This window comes from Mytilus trossulus, chromosome 11 (assembly GCF_036588685.1).
Source record: "Mytilus trossulus isolate FHL-02 chromosome 11, PNRI_Mtr1.1.1.hap1, whole genome shotgun sequence".
NCBI classification, from domain to species: Eukaryota; Metazoa; Mollusca; class Bivalvia; order Mytilida; family Mytilidae; genus Mytilus; species Mytilus trossulus.
Window position 1 is genome coordinate 22085969 of NC_086383.1, and position 19134 is coordinate 22105102.

General features: G+C 32.4%; 2 protein-coding genes across 2 annotated transcripts in view; both read right to left on the reverse strand.

Moving 5' to 3' along the window:
- LOC134689848 (uncharacterized) overlaps nucleotides 1–6798 on the reverse strand; it is a 77692-nt gene extending 70894 nt beyond the window's left edge. Inside the window, exons 1-3 of the mRNA XM_063549817.1 lie at nucleotides 6708–6798; nucleotides 5022–5366; nucleotides 1876–2850 (exon numbers count right to left, since the gene is read on the reverse strand). Of these exons, the coding sequence (XP_063405887.1) occupies nucleotides 1876–2850; nucleotides 5022–5352 (1306 nt within the window). The 5' untranslated portion in view covers nucleotides 5353–5366; nucleotides 6708–6798. The remainder of the gene's footprint in view (nucleotides 1–1875; nucleotides 2851–5021; nucleotides 5367–6707) is intronic.
- Nucleotides 6799–10431: 3633 nt separating this feature from the next.
- On the reverse strand, nucleotides 10432–11970 carry LOC134689849 (uncharacterized). Its single transcript, XM_063549818.1, has one exon. The coding sequence runs from the start codon at nucleotides 11968–11970 to the stop codon at nucleotides 10432–10434; it is 1539 nt and encodes a 512-aa protein (XP_063405888.1).
- Between the last annotated feature and the right edge of the window lie 7164 nt (nucleotides 11971–19134).

A 19134-nucleotide genomic window follows, 5' to 3' on the forward strand; every position in this document is an offset into this window, starting at 1 on the left:
ATGGATCTGTCATTGAAATAAACAAATATCTGATTATACATGTTAAACACGTGCTCAATACCCATGCTTTTGTGATTCGTTTACTATAACATGTATAAGGTGACAATCGGTAAAACTCGGTATCAAAACACGGCATTTAATGAGCAGCCATATTTGTTATTTATCATAACAAACAGAGAGAGAAAAAAGACGATTATATGATATATTTGCGAAAATAATGATAAAATCGTGCACAGAGAACTAATTTTATGATGTATACATGCATTGGTTCAAGAATTGGACAAACATTGTTTTTCACCACTCAGTCGTTTCATATGACTGTAACTTCACCAAACACACCAGAACCGTTTATGAGCAGAGATGTGAACAAATACTAAAACGGTCAGTAGCATGTGAAGGAATTGGAACGTTCCCAAATATTCATTAATTTGAAAAATAATAACAAGAAAAAGTTATTCCTGAAAGAAAGTTATAGACTAAAAAGAATGCCCGTCAGAAAAACGAAAACAAATAACATTCTACTATTTTGAATATAAATCACTTTTCGCATATTTATTGTTAATTGAATATGTCACAAAGCTAATCTTATCTATCATAAAGATTGAGTAAGGGAAAACTGCAAGTGGTAAAAAGGGTGTGTCTTTTCACACCCTTGATTTATTGTTCTTTTAGTATAACTGATGAGTGCGCATGTGCATGGGCATGCCTGCAGAAACTTACAATAATTGGAATCGTAAATAAATCAGAATAAACATATTATCTAGAATTACCAATACCGTTTATTGACTAAGTAAATAGCATGCTCCAAATAATGTTGAAACTGGCTAATACCGTATAGCGGGTTATTTTCGCGGGGTGTTAATTTTCGCTTATTTTCGCGGATAGAACAAAATCGCCAAAATAAATTCCGCCAATTTAAAAGTGTACATGCAAAGGTAATGTTGAAAATGTTGAATCCGCCAAAATAATAACCGCCAAAATTTTTCGTATACCTTATTCAATGAAAATCGCGAAATTTTAGACCCGCGAAAATAACCCGCTATACGGTAATATTAAAATCGTAGTTTTGATTTTCTCTGTTTAAATCATGTAAGGACTGTTGTCTGTTGGATATATCACCAAGATGATGATAGCACAGAAATCTAAGACAATGAGACATAACAGTAGGTGGTATCATTTGGACACCGCCCTTCACCTCTAGTCGTAGTTCCCGTGGTATTAATGACGAATTCTGGTGGTACTTAACACGGCAAACAGTTGCATTTCTTGACCTGTCGCGCAGCGTCATTGAATGATGAACATGACTTCTGTAATTATTCAAATCTTCGTCACTATAGTTTGGACATCCAATTGTCAACATATCAGGTGAACATCTTGACAGAACATAATCCGTTAGTCTAAGTGTAACTTCGAACTGTCCTGTTACATAATAAAACGACGCGTATAACAACCACCCCGATACACTGTCTGTCTTGATACCGTCTTGTAGATGTTTATGATAACGTTTATGTATGTTGTACGTTTCCGTCGTTATTGATCTTGATGGTACATGTAATAATTGTGCTGCATATTGACTTATGCTAGAATGATACTGTTTACATACATCAATTATAAATGCAGAATATTTGGACTTGATTAAATACTCGGTAAACATTAGTGCCTTTAAACATTGTGACATGTCCGATACAATATCTAAATTATCTATTCTGTAAAAGAGAAAGTCTAACATACTAGACGAATATTCACTTGTTCTTCGTGAACGAAGACTTCCAACGTTGTACGGAAATATTTGGTTTGTTAATCTGTCGATTCCATCGCATTTAATGACATTCAAAACTTTTAGCAGTATTATATTGTTATCTGAATTGACCTAACCTAGGAACATGTTGTGCTCAGGTATAAAATAGTTCGGGCAGTAACACTTCTGTACCCATAATAACAACTTATCGAGGCATTTCGAAAAGCAAACAAATAATTTAGTCAGTTGAAAGGTTTCAATATCTATTTCTTCCGAGACCCAGAATAAAGCTGTCTTCAGAAAGTAAGAACATAATAAATCTTCGACACGTTTGTTAGTGTTAACGATACGTTTTAATGTTAGTTTGAGGAGACAGTAGCATAAAAGTTGAGTGAAATTAAACGAATGTACAAGATGTTTTTCTGCCACAGAGAAAGATAATCTCCATAATACATCACAATATGTCATATGTCTTGGCCCAATAGGTACGAGCAAGCATCCGTATTTTTTAATCTTGTCAATTGCGGAATTAGGTGGCCATTGCTGTCGATAACGCGATGCCCATGGTATTGTACTGTAAGGTAAATATTTACTTCGCAGACAGTAAGCCAAATCAACGTTTTTCACTTCGTCTGATATACAGGGGCCATGTAATGAAAACTGATTTGGCAAAAAATTATTTAAATTACTAACAAATTGGTTAACCGATAAGTATAAACCTTGTACACTGCTGTTAAATGACTCAGGTGTTATGAAACGTCCATCCCCTCCTTCGATCAATTTAAGCTTAGCAAATCCAGGATTATCATTATCAGTCTCCATCACAAGTGTTGTATTTTGAAGTGGATGTTTTATATTCCTTACATCCCGTATTATGTCTACTTCTTTAATGACGAACATTATATCCATGTCACTACCTGGTAAATCAATACCTTCTGCTAAACTTCCGCTTGATATGTTTGTTATTCCCGACTCAGGTATATTAGTTATCATATCTTTAATGATAAATAGTTGTTGTCTTTTACGCATGTCTATTTCATTTCCAGCTATATGCACTAAGTTTTCGAACAATAATTTCACCTTCAAATCACTTCTAGTCCAGGACAAGTTATCTATAAAAGAATATATTTATTCAATTATCTATATAAAATCGTGTTACATAAAATTTTGTGTATACAATACTGTTTTTATTATTGTTTTAATTCTGATTGTTCTGAATCAACCGCGAACAATGTGCTTGATATTCTAGTACAAAGAATAGCCTTCCCGTAGCTTATCGATGTTAAAATCTGTAATATGGTTAGTAAAGATACAACAGACAAACAAAAGTTGTGACAATTGCATGAATTTCAAAATGATCAGGTTGGTTCGAAGAGTCAGTGCGAAGAGTAAGCTGCTCATATAATGCATGCATCATCCGTCATATACATCCAAATTAAATGAAATTATAGATTATGAAAAACATATGTCTATAACAATGGCATTAAGCAAACAATGCATAACTTCTAGTCATGTTGCCTGTTTCATACCGATGTATCATATGCTTAGTCTTTAATATCAATACACTAAAAACCCAATGATATGATCGTTTACTGTAAATAACTTTTCCTTAAGTACAATAAAAAGAAGTGTATTCTTAAAACAAAGTTTGATTTATTAAATGCTTGTTCTCAAAACATCAGAATAGAATTTTTACGATAAAGAAATATATTATGTAGAGTAATCTCCAATAACAATTCTACCGTTTTTGTTTTGGTTCTACAGATCTTATGAATTAAAGATTCTCAATTGTTTGCAAAAACATATCTATCCGACAACCACACACCACAGTGAGGAATATGGTGTATGCCCAATACAAAAATCATTTACAGACAGACACAATAATTAGTCAATCTGATATAGAACTAGACCTTAATATAATTAAAAATCAATTGTTCAGAGAACAATTGAAAGTCTTTCCGCACCAAAAGAAATTTTGAGAAGAAGATTGTTTTTTTCATACTGATGCGATAAATAATCGTTTTATTATATTTTAGATTGATTCGAGGGAGATAATATGCTACTTCCGGTGAAATGAATGTCACCTCTGGTCTCATATGATATGTTCTTTCACACTGATTCCAAAAATATATAGTTTCTATATACTTTTGAATGTAAAAGGGGAAATAATTGGCCATTTCCGGTTTATTGGAAGTCATGGTTAGTGTTCAGAAATCACTTTATGTATCTATATGAGATATATATGGATTCTGAGTACTTTCAGATGAAAAAAATGCAAAAATAGCTACTTCCGGTTTTCTCAAGGTCACTCCCGGTAGTCCTTTTTCGAGGTTATTTGTCAGCTAACCTTTTGAACAAGGTCAAATGCCTTTATAATGAACTTAGTTGATGTTATAACCAAATAACCTCATATCAAGACATTTCAGGGGCAACAACTCCTATAAATTGCCATTAATTTGTATAAGACTAAATGTAGCATATTTTCATTACAATAAAGCTGACATTTTGCACTTGTTCTTTAATATGTATCTTCCAAGGTGTCGGAGAAAATGCAAAAACAAGCAAAAGTCACAATTGGTAACTTGACCTTGACATTTGACATTGACCTCATTTTCTTAGTTAGGACCTAGGGGACTCAAATAAAAACATTCCAGGGTTATATGGTAAACTGTTTATGAGTTAAATAAACATACCGACAAAATTAAAAAAAAATATGAGACTGAAGAAATTTATTTCCTGTGATCATTTAAAAATTGTCTTTTTGATATTAAAATAAACTACAACTATAATCATAGATACCAGGATTGAAATTAAATATTATCGCCGGGCGCACGTTTCGTTTTTTAAAACATTCATCGATGACGCTCGCATAAAAAATAATGTTTAAAAGGCCAAATTGAGTACGCGTGCTCGCGGTTATTTTACACATACTTAAACAATCGATTTTGATCTACGAAGCGATCATTTTAATAATTTTGTGTTTTAAATGTTCATGTACATAAAACAATTGAATCTTGGATAATTGTATAAGGTTGAGTACCCGACCTGTTTTAAGAAAACATGACCAACTAATTATACAAATAAGAGTTTTCATATATGAGATAATATATCTTGTCATGAGCAGCACATACTATAGAAGAGCAGGAATTATTATATTCCAGAGCAGCCGAATTTAACACTTATTTCAGTTGACCTTTTTGTCCTGATTTCCAATTTGTAATAAAACAAACTGTTATAAACAGTTATTGTTGTTTATGGAGTTACAAATATACAATGTAATTACCTGTATTGTTATATCTACTGTTCTCTAAGTATTCCATATATCTGTCTGATGTTTTGTCAGGATATCTAATATTAAGGATTTGCTGTTCGTGTGCTTTTCTTCTGTCTAAACACGCATTATACGTGCGTTCAAACTGTCTGATTGTCAGCCCAAAAACGTCATTTGAGATAACGATCCCTCCGTCTTCAGATCGGTAAACAAATGGTGAGTATCTGCGTCTCCAACGATAAGGAAAACGTTTGGCGCCGTATTTTTCCCAGAAGTTTACTTTTCCCAATCCAGGTACATTTTGATCGTCAGTCTTTTTATGGTTTCTTGCGTTTCTGTTCATGTTTGCTATATCAGCTGTATACAGAAAAAAATAATTGTCCTTATTTCGAATGTCTAATATTTAGCTGCAGAATGAAGTACAAATGTAGTATACAATAGAGAATTGAAATAAGAATGTGTCAAAGGGACAACAACCCGACAGTAAACATGCATGCAGAAGAATTATAGGGCAGTCTGTTTCCGGCCTGTTTTATGTTTTTTTTTGGTTTTTTTTTACTTTGTCTTGTAGCTAACTTATTGACATTTTAAGAAAGAAGAAGTACATTTTTTAGTTAGAAGATGTAGCAAAATTCAACAGATCAAAAACTTCAATGACAATGTGAAACTAAAGGCAACGATAATATACTAGTACCGGTGTTCATCAATCGATTGAAAGAAAACAAATACCAGTTAGTGTAAGTGTAAGTTTAAAAAAACTTTTTGGTTCATTCACTTCCTTTAACACGAGAGTTTTTGAAGTTAAATTATCAATCCCTGTAATGTACTGATATGAATATTAATGTACTTGAACTGTTCAACTTGAAAATATAGTTACTGATGTCAACGTAAATATCTAAATAAGAAAGAATGGAACCAAACTATGTCGGTGAAATAAAAAGTTCAAATCTAATTGAAATTTGAAGTGCCAAATAACTCACTGAGCATGTTGGAGTGATGAAAAAAAGTGACAGTGTAAGGGGTCCGTGTACTACTAAAAGTGTTTGATTAATTATCAAAGGTACCAGGATTATAAGGTAATACGTCAGACGCGCGTTTCGGGTACATAAGACTCATCAGTGACGCTCATACCAACTTAGTTATAAAGCTTACTTAACGCTATGATACACTTCTATTTTTAGATATTTTATCCAAACAACAAATTGATTTACATGACTTACTTATTGACAAAAAATGGACCGTTCTAGATAAAGTTGTCAAAATGCATATTAACCGTTTGAAAAAAGAATCATATTTTGATACAAAACTAGGCGATTGGAAAACAAATCGCAGATTCTTTTGTCAAAGTGTTGTTTATGCGAAGTAGTACGAGTTTTTTGTCTGATACATGATCAATTGACCAACGACATGCTCTTTCATCTTTCAAGAGTCTTACAGTAGAAAGGATTATTTTTATTAGCATAGTCATAAACATTTGATGATTTCATGAAGATAACAATAACGATGGACGAAAAAGATTAACGTTGGGGTTTTTTTCAGAGCCCTATCTTTAAATTACCTCGAGTTTTGTTATTTTGTTAAACTTTGTGTTCTTCCGATTATTTGTTTTAGTATGACGTAGAACAATGTATTGAAGTTCAGTATGATTATTTATACAATAAGTTGTGTTTATTTCTTGTTTGTTAAAAAAATTCTTACCTTTTGTTCAACTCATTTTGCTGGTTTTGTGAAGAAACAAATGGACGACTGAATTAAATCAAACAGAAAACACCACTATCGTCATCAAAATTTAACAAACCAGTCGTCCAGGTATAAACAAATTCTTTTCAATTTAATTTTTAAATCTCAATCGCTTTGTTGCACTCCTATGTTTAGATACCGTATCATTTTAAACAATTGAAATATCATCATATTAACCAGAAAAACTGGTTTCAATTCATTCTATATCAATGGTTCTATTTACGTAATGTTAAACAGTGTGAATGTGAAATTGATATCATCGCTTTTACATATAGTATAACAACATCGTGTTTTGATAACTATAAGTATTTCTTCAAACGTACTTTGTAAAATGTCATATAAATATGTACTGAGCTGATACGTATATATCAATCCCTGATTACACATATGGACATTTGTCATTCATATAGAAGCCTACCTTGTTCAGATGCTTGAGATTAGATAAAAAGAAAAGACAACAATAAAAAATCAGCAGAAAAGTAGCAAAAAGACGAACATCAACATTCGAAAGAGATAACAATGATTTTAATTAACACTTAACAAATATTCTTGTTGTTGTTAGCATTGTTAGAGAGACACAATAAACACAATAAATCGTTTCTGTGACTTTTATGGCTAATTTTACAGGATCGAATTAGTCTGCAATTTCTTTTTGCGTACTTTATTTTTACATACTTAGTGAAGGTAATTCGTACATAACAATCATATACTATCAAAAGGCTGATAGCATAGTTAAATAGTTTTAAGTATATTATAACCAAATTCAATGCTTTAGCTTGCATCTACATGCATAATATAATGAATGACTGATGTCAAATTTCGTAGAGTTTAAATTTGATAAAAGTGCGTGTGACAGTGGCGACATTCAGACATATACCCCGCAGCAGGCATTTTTGCACATGCTCCAAGCCTGGAGCATTATTTGACTTTTCAGTTTTAGCTAATTTACAAATGTTTTGATGATTAGTTTGACGTCCACTTTCAATCAACTAATACATTTTTTGTTAAGGGGCCAGCTGAGGCGGGTGCTGAATTTTTGTACAGTATTGAAGACTCACTGGTTGTCCTTTGCTGTTCTGTGCACTTTGTTGTTGATGTTGTCTTTATGACACAATCCCTTATTTCCAATATTTGCAATATTAAGCTTCAATATCTGAACGAGCTTTCACTGTTGTTCTTGCCCTTTGATATGTCTTAAGTTAACATAACACATTATCTTATGCTGAGACTGAACAAGAAAAAGGTGATCAACCCAACATAGATATTCAAACTCATAAGAGTGTTTTTGTTTCTTGCTTTTACATTAATTAGACCGTTGGTGCTCCCGTTAGAATGATTTTACACCAGTAGTTTTTGAGGCCCTTTGCAGCTTGCAGTTCGGAGAAAAACCTGGCCCAATGTTAAAGATCGTACTTTGATCTATGCTGGTTTACTTTTGAAAATTGTGACTTGTACTAAGAGTTGTATCATTGGCACTTATACCACATCTTCGTATATCTGTCTTTAGTCGGTTACAGACGTTACATATCTCAATGGGTCCATTTGTCTTGCATTATTTCTGACATATTCGCATTACATCACGAGTTGTCGACAGAAAACATTTCTATTTCAATTAAACGTAAAAGTTTTACCATGTTTTCCGCATAGTTATTATACCACATAAAACATGAACAGATCACCGAAACGATCAACATTAGTTCAATGAAGGTTGTTTCCCAAATAAAGAAAATTAACTATTTTAATAATCAGTAACATTCTAGCCAAATGTTTGCAAGAACAAGAATTGAACAGAGTTAGGAGGAGGAAAGACTATACATGACACTCTGTTACTATTATGGACACCATCACGAATTTGTTGATGTTTACAATACATCGGTGTTTACACTAACTAACGACATGTATATCACGTCTTAGACTGTGACCTACCCTCTACGTCGTCCTGTCTGTTAAGTAATGAACATGACCTGTTCACGAATATGACTGTTTTGCTAAGTGACAATACGCATTGCTGTCTTTGTATTTTGTATTCAGTATTCATGGATTTTGTTATGTTTCTTTTAAATTCTAATTGAATACTGTTCTATATCTGGTCGTATGTGGTTTCGATACTTTTCTTTTTTTTTGTATGCCAACATAAAGATAATTAATCACCTCAATCATTTCAAGTTTAAAACATCTGTTTGCACTTGTTTTTACATAGTTCGAGTAGGAGCTAACCTTCATATTAGCTAGAAAACATGATAACAAAATAATACATATATATCAATATTCTAATCTTGCAATTGTAAATTATAAAGACATCAAATTACACCATTTCAAACTTGATCCAGAACATCTTTTCATTTTTTCGTGGCGTTGATACTCTTGTGTGACACACAGTTCCTCGATCACAGTTCATAATTACAGTATGCTGTATTTGTGTACTGTCGTAAATTCAATTTAGGTTTTCGTCATTATTTTGTTGTCAACATGCACTATTATTTATTTACATATCAATCTGTCGGGATTTCTCTCTCATGTTTGTACTGTAATTCAGTCACGTAGTATTGTCATTAGCTACCATAAAAGCGAGATTTGGCAAGACATAAAATCATTTTTAATCCACCATTTGTTCTTAATATGTCTAGTCCAAAGTAAGGAATATGGCAGCTTGTACCTGCTAGTTCGTTTCTATTGGCGTTTGTTTTGTTGCACTAAAGCGTTTCTGTTGATCTGTCGTTTTTTTCCTTATATTATTTATTGTGTTTTCCCAGATTTAAGTTTTTTTCGGGGAAGAGATTTGTTTGTGCTCAATCGATTTATATTATTGTAAACAGCGGTAAACAACTGTCGCTTTAATCTAAAACTTTCAGATCTATTTAATTTTGTTTTATTATCATTACTTTTTCATCAGATCAACCTCTTTCATTACCCCCAAATTTCATGTTTCTTAATAAATAAAACTGAATTTTGTTATATTACTATTATTGTACCTATTGAATTGTTTTTATCAGCGGTCAATGTAAATAGAATTATTTTACTAAACTTACAGTAAATAATAAAAAAAACAACATAAAAACAAATATATTGTCTGCGGGTAGAGCACTCTACATTATCACACACATGTTGATACTGATCTACGGTGATTATTTTGAAAGAATATGCTATGTAGGATAATATTTAACACAGATTAATGTTACAGAAACATATTGAATCAGTTGAGTCGTATCAATTTAAAAAAAAAATAAAAAACATGATTATGTTTACAAATCCAAGAATGTTTCTAGGGTGGCATTAACACTGTCTATGATTCAGATGCAGTTTGTTTTTAGTATGATAGCTCATAAAACACTTCAAATATAATTTATGAATCCGATAATGCTTCATTGCATATTGGCATTATGATTCAGATAGTATCGTTGGATATGATATAAGAAGATACATTTTCAATAGAAAAATTATGCAATACCAATTGTATTGAACTTATACCATGTTTACTTTATTGCTGATACTTCCAACATTACAGGTAGTGATTCTGCTTATGTCTCTGATGAGTGCTGTTTAACATTTTCTTATTGTATTTCTGTGCCATATTTGCTTTGTAAGAGATATAAAATAATAATAACGGTTATATAGAATGGGTGTATCTCAGTTGATTAATATTAAATAGAATGACAAATACTCAGTATACTAACAGATTATATTAAATATCTAAAAGTTTTGATCTCCTTTCTTTTGCTGAAAGACATACAAAATCTTCACATTGCAAAGCGTTATCATAACACTGATAGGCTGCGTCCTTATCACCGGATATTTCATAGCACACGCCAAGTATTGTTAATGATTCAGATACAGTACTTGGAGAAATATAATTATTTTTTTTTACTATTAATTCAAAATCATGTAGAGCCTGTTGTTTTTTGGATATTTCACAAAGATGATAAAAACATAAAAATCTAAGAAAGTAATACATAACTATTGACGGTATTACCATGCTGTGGTTATTCACCTCCAGTTGTAGCTCTGCTGGTATTAATGATGAGTTCTTAGAGAAGATTACGTGGCCTTTAAAAGCCATTCGCATCTTTTCGGTCAATGTCATTGTAGAATGAACAAGACTTCTGTAATTACGTTTGTCCTTTTCAGCAGGTTCAGCAAATTTTACACCTCCTGCTGTCAACATAACAGGTGGACATCTTGACAAAATATCATCCGTCAGTTTCAGTGTTACATCAAACTGTCCTGTTACATAATAAAACGACGCGTATAACAACCAACCCGATACATCATCTGTATTGATACCGTCTTGCAAATGTCTATGATAACGTTTGTGTATGTTGTTCGCTTCTGTTGTTATTGGTGGTAGTGGAAGTGATTGTGCTGTATATTGACTTATGACAGCGTGATGGTGTTTACATACACCAATAATAAATGTAGAATATTTTGACTTCATTAAAGATTCAGTAAACCTTAATGCCTCTAAACATTTTGATATGTTCGGTATAACACCGACGAAACATGTCCTCAAAAAAAGAAAGTTAAGCCTGACGAACGAAGATTCACTATCGTTTCTGAATAAACGACACATTTCATTGTTGTTTGGAAATAAATATTTTGTTAATCCGTCAATTCCATCTTGTGTTATGCCATCCAATACATTTAGCAGTACCGTATTATTATCTGAATTGATCTTTCCCAAGAACATGTTGTGCTCAGGTATAAAATAATTCGGACAGTTACACTTTTTTATCCACAATTTCAATTTATCTAGGCAGTGAGAAAAACAAACAAATATTTTCGATACTTGAAACGTGTCAATATCCAACTCCTCTGAGACCCAGAATAAAGCCGTCTTCAGAAAGTAAGAACACAGTAAACCTTCGACATCTTTGTTTGTGCTAGCAATATGTCCTAATGTTAGTTTGAGGAGAGAGTAACATAACAGTTGAGTGAAGTTAAACGAATGTACAAGTTGTTTTTCTGCCACAGAGAAAGATAATCTCCATAATATATTACAATCTGGCAAAGTCCTTGGTCCAATAGGTACTAACAAGCATCCATATTTTTTTATCTTGTCAATTGTGGAATGAGGTGGCCATTGGTGTCGAGGACGCGATGCCCATAGTTTTGCATTGAAAGGTAAATATTTACTTCTTAGGCAGATTGCGACATCCAAATTCTGACCTTTATCTGATATACATGGACCATGTGTTGAAAGCTGCTGCTTATGTGGGTGCATCATTTTTATACTACTTACAAATTTATTAACTGATAAATATGAACCTTTGTCAGTATTTTCACAACATTTGTGTGTTATTAATTTGTTTCCCCTATATTTCCCTTTTAACAATCGAAGTCTAGTAAATCCAGGATGAGCGTTATCAGTCTCCATAAGCAGTGTTGCACATTGTACTTTTTTTTTCATATTTCTAATATGTTCTTTTACGTTGACGTTTGTAATGACGTACATTATATCTATATCGCTTCCTGGTAAATCCATTCCTTCTGCTAAACTCCCGCTCGAAATATATGTATATGCTGACGTCAGTTTATTAATTATCATATCTTTTATGATAAACAATTGTTGTCTTTTACGCATGTCTATTTCAGTACCAGCTGCGTTTACTAGATGCTCGTATAAGTATATGTCTTTTAAATCATGTCCATTGCAGTTAACTGCAAAATACATATCTATCAAAATTATAGAAATTATCCTTCATATGTTTATCCGACCCTCTTTCTGATAACATCCCCAAATGTGTGTTTAATGTATACAGAATAGGCGCCTAGGGTTTTTATTTGTAATAATAGCAACAATAGCGTATATATGTTAAAATCTGGAAAATGATTATCAATGATACACATCAAGGTAAAAACAAAATATGAGGATGTCAACGAACTTCAAATGGTGAGACTGGGTCATTCTGACACGGGGTTAGTGTCTTCTGTTACATGTATGCATGCATCAGCAGCGATAGGAATCTGCATTCAATTATAGTGTTCCAATCCGTACCCTGATATTTCAAGATGTACCTCAAAAAGAATTTACTAGTGAATTGCGATATCTACACAGCTTACCTGTCAACCAGTTTTGATTTTACGAACGTGTGTTGAATCGATGCAATTCAAAGTACACTCATAAATGTTTTAACAGGTGCTTTGTTTGACGCTTAAGCATTTTTAATGGAGTCGACCCAGAACGAATCTGCAGGAGCGTGTCCTGTTAACTTAAATATGTAAAAGTCGTTGGAAGGAGTATATATCAAGTGATTTCTTGAAGTTTTCCGTATGTTATCGTTGAGAACGCCAAATGCGGGGTGTAGGCGATGTTTGACACGGGGTGGCAATTACTAAGCGAAGAAAAACTAGCAAGGTAAGTTCAAGCATCAACATTTCTTTCTTTATAATTCTTAGTACCAAACAATGTATTGCACGAAAGGAACTGCAACACAATCTATTACCTGCAAGCAGCAGTAGTCGTTTTCAGTGCTCTGTTTTCTTAAACACCTTGCCTTAGTTTTCCGTGTTGCAGATTTTGAGGCTTCATATGCAAATTATTGGATAAAAAACGTCTTTACATGACTTTACATGACTCTCCTCCGCATCATTCATCATTCATATGGAAATAAATTTCTATTATTGAATATAGCCAAATACCAGCTTCTTACTTAAAATTAATTGGTTTAAAAACTAAATATAAAGTGTGGTTCGGGGTGTCAGATTTTGCATCTCAAGGGATAGAGGCTTCCAATCAAAAAACGAAAAGATTTGTTTATAAATCATGTAAATCGGTCTGTATCTGATACTTTTTAATTTAAACACACCTAATATATTAAATTAAAATACTAAAAGCTTAAAATAGTTAATTTTGACTGTTTTGTAGTCATATAAGACAAGTGCTTTTGATTTCATAAATAGTAAAAATGACTCAAAATGTATTTTTTTCCTTTTCAGTCACTATCATGGTCAGAAAGATGTCACTGTTGTGGTTCAATGCACCGAAACATGGAGGAAAATCATAGAGCAGACCCCCATATAAGATTTTGCAGAAACAACCAACAGTCAAATTCCATCATTGGCATCACAGTTCCTCTCCAGTTTCCTCTCAAAAGCACTGGTGTACGCTGCAAAAAGCACACACTCTGAAACGAAATCGATTACTCTCACTATTGAAACACTCACCGGCATCGTTATCCGCAAATGACAATACAGCTTAAAGGTGTCCGGAAGATGGTGACACTACAATTCTCGACAATTTTAAAAAGCGATTCAAAATCTTTAAAAAAAATATATGGCTGTTGATTTTGATCTTTTTTCTGAATGGTAAAAGCAAATAAGTATCCTTTCGACAATATTTCTCTTCGTCTTTTCTTGAAGACGGTTAGATTCATGTAAAAAAATAACATCGGAAATGTGGTATCGGGAAACAACTAGTAAGAGGTTTTGGAAAGCTGGCTACATACTCTTTACGGTAAATTCTATATTTTATGGGTGGACCAAAAAGTATTGGATACATTATCGAAAACGTGTGTGAGCGCGGAATGAGCGATTCCAAGATGCAGGTATTAATTTTGCATTTCCAAGCAAAAAACATACTATCTGACCACATCGCCATGGTCATTGATATCACAAAGTCTGACCTCTTCTTTAGATATCTTGGTTCTAACGTTCTCCAGTCATTCTAGTTTTAAAAAGAATTAGTTTTAAGTAAGAAGCTGGTATTTGGTTCAATTCATTAATAGGGATTTGATTCTATATAAATGATGCGGAGGGAAGTCGTCTCAAGTAGTTTTTTATCCATAAATTTACATATGAAGCCTCAAAATCTGCAACACGGAAAACAATGGGGAGGTGTTTCAGAAAACAGAGCACTGAAAACGACTGATTTTGATTGCAGGAAATAGATTGTCTTTCAGTTCCTTCCGTGCAGCACATTATATGGTTCTATAAAGAATTATAAAAAAGAAATGTTGATACTTGAATTTTGCTTCGAAATTGCCACCCGGTGTCACACATAGCCGACGGCCCGGATGTGGCGTTCTGCACGGTGGTGTTTACAAATATCTCTCGAAAGATTAAAATATAGAGCAGACCTTCTTTTTCTGTAATGTCAATAGTTGATTGGCATATTTGAGATATAAGCACAGATAAAAGAGGGACGAAAGATACCAAAGGAACAGTTAAACTCATAAATCTAAAACAAACTGGCAACGTCATGGCTAAAAATGAAAAAGACAAACAGAAAAACAATAGACACATGACACTAAAAAAGAAAACTAAAGAATAAACAACACGAACCCAACCAAAAACTAGGTGTGATCTCATGTGCTCTGGAAGGGTAAGCAGATCCTGCTCCACATGTGGCACCCGTCGTGTTGCTTATGTGATTACAAAGCCGGTAAATAGTCTAATTAGGTAGGTCACATTCACAAAAAGGAAGGGGTTTGTAGTTACGACGTAAGGAACATATCCGATATAATTTGTGAAACGGTTATTCCATAACGGTCAACCAACTCATGATGGCGTCCGAAAAAATACGAAAGGATGATTTCAACTTCACCATTTGGAACTCTTGGTTTAATACCTTTTTTGTCAGCAGTAACCCTCTATCAAGAAAATCATGATAGGAAATGCAAGCACGGGAATATCGTATCAATTTGGAGATATATACCCCGTTTGTAGGTGCTGCTGGAATGTTGCTACTTAGAAATGGAAAGTTCACAATTGGAAAGCTGAAATCATCTCTTTTGTCGTAAAGTTTTATTTTATTATGCTGGTCACTAGTAACAAGATATCTTCACTATATAAGCATGATATAGAAATATTCTTGGAGTCAGTTATAATTATATGGACTGTTCAGTTGGCTTTACTACTTGAATTACACATGTATTCTAAATCAGTTTAAGTTACCATAATTTAATTTATTTGTCTGAACAGCTGACATTTTGAGTAAATTGACCAAAGTGCACCTCATCATAAAGACAAAGAAGTCAATTATTGGTATTTCTCATCATAAAGCCGTCGTATATATAACTGTTTTTAGGCAGATAAAACAGTAATCCTTTATTGGTCCACACTATTTTTTGTCATGATGCGGCTCGAATTGAATGTCTCGATTGTTCTTGAATCGCTGTAGATGTCATCTTACATTAAACTAGACTTTTTTTCAAACCAATGAACTAATTATCATAAATATTTGACAGTTATGCTTGAAATAAGCAGTAAGTATAACAAAGGGAAAAGGATTAAATTCAGTTCATTCGATAAACAAGTTTTCTTTAGGTTTAATGCAACCAAATCATAAAACGTCACATCCGATTGCTAAATAATTCTTGGTCATAAACAGTTATCTCTGGTGTGTCAGGGCACTATTTTTTAATTGGTGTTTCTATAGAATATTTAAAAAAAATTATTGGTTACATTCCACTGATATTTATTTTCTTATATACAGTGAAATGTTATGTGAAATTCTGACACTAGTAGTGGGCAGGATAAAATTTCACTCATGACACTTTTAGAAGTGCAAATTTAACAAAAAACTAATTAGGGTAAATCAATAATGGCACGACACCTGTATAGTGTTGTGTACCTGTCATTGGCTACTTAATTTGGATTTCAGATGCAGAACCTTTTAGTTCCGTTTCTTAATTTGCATTAAATGATGGTGTTTTAAAGAACAATCATTGTTTATAGAGTTACTGATATAGCAATGCAATTACCTTTTTTGAAATCTGTACTATCTTGTAAGTATTCAATATATTCGTTGGATGTTTTGTCAGGATATCTTATATTAAGTATGTACTGCTCGTGTGCTTTTCGTCTGTCTAAACACGCATTATACGTGCATTCAAACTGTAAAATAGTCAATCCGAAAACATCATCGTCTTGATCGTTTCTTGAGTTTCTGTTCATGATTGGCTGTAAAGGATAAATTGAATCTAAAGTCCATACTATGAATGTCTGATATTTTCCTTCCGATTAAAGTACAAATGCAGTATAATATTGACGCTTTCTTTCATGTGTCTTTGTATACTATTAACCTTGACTGATTGGTTAGTTCTTTGTTACTAGTATATCCTTTTGGTTATAATTATACAACCCGCTATTTGGTCATTTTGTTTTGGTCATTTTTTTGTATTCCTGTCTTTCATTTTGATTTTTTGCTTTCACTATGTTGATACTATTGTGTTTCCTTTGTTCACATATTAGTTTTTTATTGTGATCACAATGTGGACCTCCGTGCCCATTGTTGACATTTTTCCATATTATGTCAGGTTTACTCTGTTTACATATTGCTTTAAATTTTAACTAAATTTTATGAGACTTTCCTAAAGTGATAGCTATAAACAGAATTTGAATTTTCCTTAATTGTTACTTTCTTTCTGATAAAGATATGATATAGATAATGTTCATTCTTGTAGAAATACATAGTATTACAAAACATCTTACCCAAACTATAAGATTAGTATTTTGCTACTCTTTTTAAAATCAAATGAAAACTTATATAATGATCAAGTCAAACAGAAATGTCCATTTTCGATATTAGATTAACAGCACTATTAGATTACGTATTAAAAGGTTTAAAGGTCGCTGTAATTCTAAATAATTTTTTTTTTTCGCAATATAACACTTCTATAATTACTACTTTTATATATGTGATCAAGCAAAAAATTTCTTAATGTGTATGACGTATTGAGACGAAAATAACTGTTTTAAATGAAGCTTTTGAAATGCGTGTTAACCGTTTAAAAAAGGAATAATTTTGAAACAGTGTCTATGGCTGAAAAATATTTAGACTTAAAATTCGACGATATGAAAACAAACAGAACATTATTTCGTCTCAAAATTAACTATAGTGTTCATTCGGTGTACACTTTGTGTAAAGAATAAGATAATGATATCAATCACAATAAAAAGACACTGACCAATGAACAGCAGCATGGCAAAGTATAGATACAATTTCAATTATGATACAAAAGTAACAAAGAACAAAATACGATAATGCCCGTCTTTGGCCCCCTATTTTCTCATTTTTCCAATTTTGTTTTGGAAAGTTACTAAGGTTTGAAGTTTTTTAGGATGAAGTTCAAAACCGTTAATTTGAGAAAATGGGTCAGATTAGGGGGTTAAAAGGGCATCAGAAAATTTGTTTCTTAAAATTTAATAGCGTGCGCCTACTTGACCAGGAAAAATATGTCGGTTTAGACAGCAAAAACAGTTCTCATGACATTGGAATAAAATAGAACGGGGTCACATTGGCGCAGGCTTTAAAAAACTAAAAATGCATTGTACTAAGTATCTGCAAAGTGAATAATAATTACAATAATTTGTATGAATAATCACAAAAAAGCTTCCTCCCTACTTTCACCGCACCCAGATGCTAAAACTAGTGGTTTTGAAGTTCATCCAAACAAACTTCAAACTTCAGGGATTATTTCAACATAATACGTAGCTTTTTCAAATTTAGAATTTGAAATATGAGAAAATAGGGGGCCAACAACAGCCCATAATGTACCTTGCACTTTGTTATAGATTACTGCTTAAAACGAGCGTTTCTTATTTTATCTCCTATTCCTTTTTCTTGTTCTCAGAACCAGAATTTATATAAAACTTATGTTTTCTTCTTTTTGATAAATGATTAATTAAATAGAAGAGACCCTCTGCAATGTTACAAGAGTCTTACAGAAATTAGTATTGATTTCTTCAACATTATCATATAAACATGATGACGTCATGGTTATGACAATTCGTTATCGCTCGATCATAAAGTAAAACGTTTAATTTGACAGTATTTATAAACCTCTTTGGATATCTCGGGGTTCGGTATGTTTGTGTTAAATTATTGTGGAAATCGTTTCAGTTTTATATATTAAAAGTAAGAAGTAATTTTTTACGATATTACTCATGTCGATTTTGTGAAGAATATTCAATAAAATTGAATCCTACCTTTGCTTAAATATAATCCAACTGGTATTTAAAAACAAATGGACGCTTGGATCGAATCCAGGAATTTCCTCTTTCGTTATCTAAATGTACCCATCTAGTCTTTTATTGTAATTTAAGTTTATAATTATCACCATTGCTATGTTACACTGCTATTTTTAGATTTTGAATCATACAAATAATTTGAGAGAAATAAAAACGCACTCGAATGTGAACGTAAAACAAAGTACTGCTTCTTCATAAGGCTGATCCGTACTGAATAGATTTTTTTATTTAGATTATGTCCATTTTGTAAAATATGGTAAATAAAAAAGAAACTTACCTTTGACTCAATATAATCTAACTGGTATTTAAAAAAAAATGAACACTTCGATCGAATCCAACAGGAATGTCCACTTCGTTATACAAATTAACACAATCACATTGTTATTTAAAGTTTATATCATAATTGCTATGTTACACT

Bases quoted from the DNA above. Each gene is read 5' to 3' on its own strand.
- LOC134689849 (XM_063549818.1), bottom strand. From the start codon at position 11,970: ATGATGCACCCACATAAGCAGCAGCTTTCAACACATGGTCCATGTATA.